The 7,320-nt window shown below is 51.0% G+C and overlaps 1 protein-coding gene across 1 annotated transcript; it reads left to right on the top strand.

The window, feature by feature from the left end:
* The first annotated feature begins 931 nt into the window (after positions 1-931).
* On the top strand, positions 932-4,779 carry EDN2 (endothelin 2). Its single transcript, XM_044435270.1, has 3 exons — positions 932-995; positions 2,146-2,290; positions 4,656-4,779. Exons 1-3 carry the CDS (start codon positions 932-934, stop codon positions 4,777-4,779), a joined length of 333 nt encoding a protein of 110 aa, XP_044291205.1.
* The last annotated feature ends 2,541 nt before the right edge of the window (positions 4,780-7,320 follow it).

The raw sequence follows: 7,320 nt of genomic DNA, 5'->3' as shown, positions 1-7,320 counted from the left end.
CTAGCCTCAGCTACTGGTACCCTGACAGTTCCTCCAACCTCATCCTTCTTTACCCAGGCATTTCCATCCTCTTGTTATCCTACAGTGAAAAGGGAAGAGAGAGAGAAATACGGAGTCACTCAAATTGAGTTCCACTTCGGAAGCTGGGAATGAAGGGGAGTTTGGGGTTTGATCAGATGGAAGGGTTGGGAGGTTCGTGTATATGTATATATTATCTCCCCGGGGCAAGTGATATAGGCGCTCTCCCGCTCTCTCTCCCCCAGCCCCAAGAGTCTTTCCATTTCATCTGGACAATGACCCTGTGAGGCTAGAGATAATGACGCTCCAGAGTCACCCACAGAGCTTCGCGGGTCTCCCCAGTCCCGACTGACGGCTCTTCCTGTCCTTCCACGACGCCCCGGCCAGCCCGGGGGCCGTGCTCCAGCACCCCGCCGCTCAGGCTGGGCAGGAGGAAGGCTGCGTGGGACCACTGCCACGCGCTCTCTTTCCTTCAGGTCCTTCCCGGGTTCTCCCGCCTCAGCCTGAACTGTCTGGCGGAGTTGCTGCGAGGCTCCCGGGGCGCGGGGCGACTCAAGGGGGCACGATTCGGCACCCGTCGGCGGGCCGGCGTCCTGGGGAGGGGCGCGTTCCCTGCTCCGGCAAGAGCCACTCTAGCCTGACTTCCTCGGCAGGAGGCGGAGGCAGGGAAGGGGGAGGAAGGCTTAGCTCGGGCTGGCCCGGTGCCCGCTTCGCTTGGCGGAGGGAGCCCCCGTCCCAGGCTGGGGCAGGGCGGGGGGCAGTAGAGGCGTGCCCGTGTGCGCCCGAGACGCTGGCAGCCTATAAAGCACCTGCAGCGAAGCCCGGAGAGCTTCAGAAGAGCCTTTTTGAGCGAGCGAGCGAGCGAGCGAGCGAGCTCCGCTTTCCGCCTTATTGCAGGATTAAGTACGCCACAATGGCCCACGGCCCGTCCTGTTCCTTTTTCTTTGCAATCGCCCTTTGCGCCGTGCTGCAAGAAGGTGAGAGAAGTCGTCAGATTTTGAACATTTGCGTTTCTTTCATTTTGTGCATCGGTTGGAAACCAAGCGGGGCTTCTTTTTCTCCCTCTCCTCGCTTTCCCCCCCTTTTCTTTTTTGCAGCCGAGGAGTTTGCTGTCCCCGCACGCACCATTCTGGCAGACGGCACCCCGCGCCCCGATGATTGGGCACGGCGGCTGAATGATAGGTTGCCTGGGCCAGCCGAGGCTCTGCTGCGCGCTCGTTTGCTGCTTCCGAGTGGCAGCGGAGTAGACCTGTCTTGCCTCGCAGGCGTGCGTGCGGACGCGTGGTCCAACCTGCTTGGAACATGTAGCATCCCTCAAAGGGGATGGTTCCTTGGGGAAAGAAGATGCCGAAGATGGTGATGAAAATGTCCTGTATTTTCTGGACAAGCTTTTGTTTGTGTACATGCACGTGCACTCTCGTACCCATGTTTTTTTCTTTAATTTTCTGTAGCTCCCACCAAAAAATGGGGGGAGCATAACTCAGTGGGCTGCTTTCCAGAGGGCAGGACAAAAACAACAGTGACAACAAAAACCCAACTCTGGGAAGGTGTGCTGCCATTCCTGTTGACAGTAAAGGGCCAGAGACAGTGTAAGGCAGTTTCCTGAGCCCCTAAGTGCTGATGGGAAGTTGGCAGTCACAGGCAATCTGCGAGTCTGCTTGATAAGGGGAAAAGCGGGTGATAACGATCCTCTTACCCGCCTTTATCCAGGCATGGTTGGCATGTGCCCGGTGATTGCTGCTGTTTGATCACACGGATCTGTTTGCCAGCGACTCACCTGTGCACATGCGGATAAGCAGGAGATGCCGCTGCAAACGAGGGCAAAGGCTGCTCCGAGTTCTTTACACCTGGCAGCGCCTCCTATCTCCTGCACAGCCTAGTTCCTGCTGAGCTAGGCGGAAAGTGCCGAGGTGTACCAAATACACACAACAAACAACTGTGCACTGTTTTCGATCCTGTAGGCTTTATCAGTATGGCCGGGTTGCCATAAAACTGCTAACATCGTTTCTTTACGATTAGATGGTGGGTCTAATCACTCTGTTGACAAAGCCCAGTGCATTTCGGAGCTTTTCCATCCAGAACCCACAACTGACTTCCTGTTTTCTCTGTCCTTTTCCTCTACGGCAGGGCTGAGCCATCCTCTCGCAGAATCACACCCGGCGGCCGCCAACGGCAAGCACCTGAGGATGAAGCGATGTTCTTGCACCAACTGGATGGACAAGGAGTGCATTTACTTCTGTCACCTTGATATCATCTGGATCAATACGCCGGGGTGAGTGAAGTGGGGGCTCCCACTGAGGTCTTGAAAGAGATTGTAGTCCGTGGCATCAGAGCAGTGTGAAGGAACAATTCTCTGCCAGGCAGGTCTGTGGCATTTGTGTTCACAGCCATGGGCATTATCTGTGGGCTGTGGAAAGCGTTCCTTTCTCTAAGAAATGTTCACCCACATGACCCTAGAAAGCATCCATGCGCCTCTGTCCTGGCTCCATGCCAGCCATCATGGCCCTGGTGCCATAAACTGACTTGTGCTGCAACTGCCCAGGGTGACTTGGGATGATGGGAATTGCAGTCCAAGACTTCTAGAGGACACCAGGCTGGGGAAGGCTGCCCTCTGCAGACTCTGAATCTTCCCTTTGATGCTATTTGATTTTTGGAAAATGTCCAATGTTTCCTTCAGCAAGGCATATTGCACTCAGGGGGAACAGGTGTCAAGCTTGAAAGATTTATTTGCCCCCCCTCCCCAAATATCAAGATCTGCCAACCAGGTGCAAAAGGGGGGGGAGGGGGAGTTCATGCACTCTGAATGAAGGAATGGAGTGCTTCCCCCAGCACTTTTCAGTATCCAGACTTAGTTCACCTTTGTTTCATGTCAGACTTCTCTGACTTGGTGCCCTCCAGGTATTTTGGATTATGAGTCCCAGCCTGACCACTGGCCAAGCTGGCTATAACTGATGGGAGTTGGAGTCTGAAGCAAATGCACCAGTCTTGGTTTTCTTCATTTTAGCAGCCTAATTTGGGGGGTGGCGGAGAGAAAAACTTCTGGGCATTGCTTTTACCAAATGATTTGGTATCAGAACTGTAGCCTTGTTGATCTACTACAAATCACTCAGAACCTGTCACAGCCTTTCCCCGCCTGGTGCCTTGCAGATGTTTTAGACAACTCCCAACAGCTCTAGCAGGTGGCAGTGAGGGGCAATGGGAATTGCACTCCAAAATATCTGAAACTTCCAGACTGGGGAAAGCGGATCCCAGCCCATCCCAGCTCTAGGTAGCACTTTTCTCCTGGGCTGGAGACGGGAGAAGGGGAGCGGCCTTGAACTCATGTGGTGCTTTGGAAGATGCCTGCACAGCAGGTGGCTCTGAAACAATCAAGCTACCGGACGTTTGAGATGCAAGCCAGACAGACAACTCAGATATAGTTTTAATTACACCCGCTAACACATGGTCAGTGGGCAGGATGATGGGAACTGTAATCCAAAACATCTGGAGGATACCTGGTGCAGGAAGGCTGCTCTGGTGCATTTCCCAGTGTCAGAGTCTCTCATAAGTCCCAATCAGCACAGCCAATGGTCAGGAATGCTGCAAGCCAGAGTTCAGAACAACGGGTGAGCAGCAGGCTGGGAAGTCTTATTCTCTCAGGCCAAGGCCGTGCAAGGAATGTGAACTGGGAGCAATGCATTTCTGAAACAGAGGGATAAGACTGTAAGAAAATCCCTGCTGGATCACACCAATGGTTCATCTAGTCTAGCAAATGGAAATGATAGCAAATCGCCAGGCCTTATAGTTATTGATTGGCAGATCCTCCATGTTTTCACCTTATCCCCTTTCAAAGCCATCCAAGTTGGCATCCATTATGCCATTTTGTGGGAATGACTTCCATAGTTTATAAATATGCATAATGAGAAGAAGGACTTCTTTTGCTTACCCCGACTCACCCACCGCTTAGCTGCATAGAATTGCCCCACTAGATTCTATGTTAGTGTTGCATAGGAACCAGAATGCCACCGGGTCCAGACAAGCTCAAATTTCACTTGTCTGTGAGGTTATTGGGGGACTCAGGACAATTCTGCTACTACTATTCTATTCTGTCAGCATAGCCAATGAAGAGGGCCAACCCACTGGAAGGCACACAGTTCAGTCAGCCCCGTTGCAGATCCTAACCAAAGAGTAAGTCCCAAAGCATTCTTCCGGAGAGGACTGCATTGTTAGCCTAGGTTGGGGTGGAGAGGGAAAGCTGGTGGCCCACCAGATGTTGTTGGACTCTGACTCCTCCAGCCCCAGCAAACATGTGACTAGTAGTTCAACAATACAGGGAGGGCCACCAGCTTCACCCCTCCTTTGGCCTAGATCCCCCTGTACCTTTCTTCCTAACAGAAGGAAGGATAATGATGGCCATATCTTGATATGGTCAAGTGAAGAACAGCGAGTCCCTCTGCCCACTACTTGCGTGCTGGATGATGGCATCAGGAGTGAGCTTCACAGGGTCAGAGGAAATGATTGGCTTGTTCCTTGAGTTAGTAAAGAGCTCTTCTACTAACAGCCTGCAAACAAACCTTGTTATTGTCATTGTAGCTTTCCCTTCTAATCAATTGCAGAGGGTTAACTGGGTTGGTTTGTTCTTTCATGTTTTATATCAGCCATGCCACACCCTATGGCCTGGGAAATCTGCAAAAGCGGCAGAAGCGATCCCTTAGCAGGTGTGAGTGCTCTCATGCAAAGGACAATATCTGCACAACCTTCTGCCATGGCAAGCCTTGGTAAGTGGAAGGACACGTGACTGTTATCACTCGTGGTGGTGGCTGCTGCAGCTGTCCGGGGGATTCCTGGCACGATGCAGGCAACTGGTGCAACACATGTACTTACAGCACAGAGAAGCTGCCTTACGGAAGCGACGGTGAATTCCTTCCATCGCTTTCATGTGGCACATCAGGCTGCTCCGAGCTATTCTGTGAACTCTGCTAGCACTTCCATAGCACTGATTCCTTGGGAAGGTGGTTTTTTCCTATCTCTGCATGGAGCTCACCTCCTTACAGGCAGCGGTGTTGAACCTCAGGCCTGCAGGCCAAATCTGGCCCACATGGGCCTTACCCTATTATCCAGGTCCTGTCCCCTTTTTCCAATGCCTGACTATTTGGCATGGTCTGTTGCATGGTCCTTCATTCATTCTAAATGGCCAAAAAGCTGTTTCTAAGGCCTTGTTATTGGCAGAAAGAGCTTTAAGGTACAACTTACAGGTATTTGGGGTATTTTGGCTCTGTCCATGACTGGAATGTAGCCCGCCATCTCCTGAACTGAATTTGGCCTGTGGGCTGAAAGAGGTTCATCACTCCTTCTGTAGAGAAAGAGATGCTAATTAGAGCATGAAGGTGGTGGTACCTTAGAACAGAGCAAGGAGATCTCTCTGCTGATCTTCTCATCTGATGGAGCATTTGGCTGAAAACTATATTTTACCTTTTTCTGTCATGTTTCCTAAGAGCTCTATGGCCTGATGATCTTAACTGAGCTCTTAACCCATACTCCAGCCTTCCTCAACTAGATGAGCTTCAGACGTTCTAGATCAGAGCTCCCTTTGGCTTCAGCCAACAAGCCCAGTGGCTAGGGCAGATGGAAGCAGTAAGTCAAAACCACTGAAGGGCACCATGTCAGGGAAGGCTGCTTGGATTCCTCCCAGCCTCTGCTTCTAAATGCCAGCCCTTTGTGTCAATGGTATGCAAAGACATTCATATGCCTCAGGTATAGGGAGAGGCCACAACGTGAAGAGCTATCGGTTGGGTCCAGACTTAGTCTTGCTTAGAGGTGAATCACTGAAATTAATGGGACTTAATATGTCCTCTGGATTTAAATGGGCTTGTAAGAATAAATCCAGCCTACTGTGCTTTTATGTCAGAAGACTGTGTTCCAGGCTTTCGGCTTAGAATCAATCAGAGGCACTTGGGGAAGGGATACAATGTAGGCCTCTTCCCAGCTTTGAAAACCAAATCAACTTACTGCTTCTCTCTGTGTGTTGCTTTGACTTTCAACATCCCGGCCTTTCCATCTAGTCCACAAGTGTGATCAGCAGGCCTTCTCTTTTTAGTAGCATTGGGTTGTCTGCAGCGATTCTTAGTTGTGGTGTGGTTGTCATTTGTGTAGCATTGCAGCCTGAGAAGAGCCCCCATTTTCATTGTAAAGCAGCAACAATGCATTTCTAGATCATAATCTGCAACAATCGACTTGGCAGTGTATGGACCAGGCATTATGGCAGGTGGGGTCAAGGAGAAGACCGAACAGGGGCTTGGATCCAGTCTTAGAGCACAGTGTTATGCTAGTTTAGGCAGAGAAGTGTCCTACACCTCTTAGCATCCCTCCAGCCAGACTGGCTGGGCATGGTGAAGAGGGAAGGAGACTTCTCTGCCTAAATATGGATAGGATTGCTGCCTTAGTCATGCCTGGTCTGAAAAGGGGTCAGCGTCAATTGGCATCAGCATCCAGGCAAACCAGAAAGTGCCAGTGCTGCATCCAGCCACACAGCCAAGCTGGATGTTTGGGGTGGGAGAACGGAGGGCAGCTCATCTCATCTCTTAAAGACAAAAGCACACCGTGTTTTTAATTATTAGCTTATAAAAAAAAATAGAGGGCAGCACAAATTGGGTGGCAGGAGGTCTCTCCATCCCACCCCTGTCTACAGCCCCTCTCACAGACCTGACCTTATATATCTTAGCTCCCCCACAGCATTAGCTTTGCAACTTCCCAAGGATCTTCCAGATTAGGTAGTATTTGGACTGGGAAGTCCCATTCCTGGCTCAAGTGCTGAAAATAAGCCCTGCCAGCATCTTGCTCTCTCTCTCGTTCTCTCCCTGCCCCGGCCCATGATGCAGCTTTCTCATCTTCGGAAAAGGAAATCCTGGCACAGGGCCAGAGATTGACGACTGATTCCAAATGCCTTACTCTGTAATAAAGACACTCTTTGGGGGCCTATAATAACCATGCAAGGGTGGCTGCATGATGAAAGGATTTGCTCAGGTCACAGAGAAGGAGAGTAGGGTCATGTGCCATTTAACTGGCTTCTAAGAATCCCTTCCTTCAGAGATGAATCCACCTTTCATTATTTCCAAGAAGTGTGTAGAGCCTTCACTTGAAAAGCGTGCAGTTTCTCACTCTTTTATTGTCCCCCTACCTGCCCCACAAAACTTGGGCACTGCCACTAGAGCTGCTGTGAGCCAGTCTCTTCCATCTAGTAGTTCCAAGCATGTTGGACTGATACAGCAGGCACTGGCTGTTTGGGCTTGATGGAAGTTGTGCTCTGACACATCGATCTGGGGA

The sequence above is a fragment of the Varanus komodoensis genome, unplaced genomic scaffold (genome assembly GCF_004798865.1).
Source record: "Varanus komodoensis strain SLA01 unplaced genomic scaffold, ASM479886v1 scaffold29_1, whole genome shotgun sequence".
Taxonomy (NCBI): Eukaryota; Metazoa; Chordata; class Lepidosauria; order Squamata; family Varanidae; genus Varanus; species Varanus komodoensis.
This window is presented reverse-complemented; position numbering and strand designations above follow the sequence as displayed.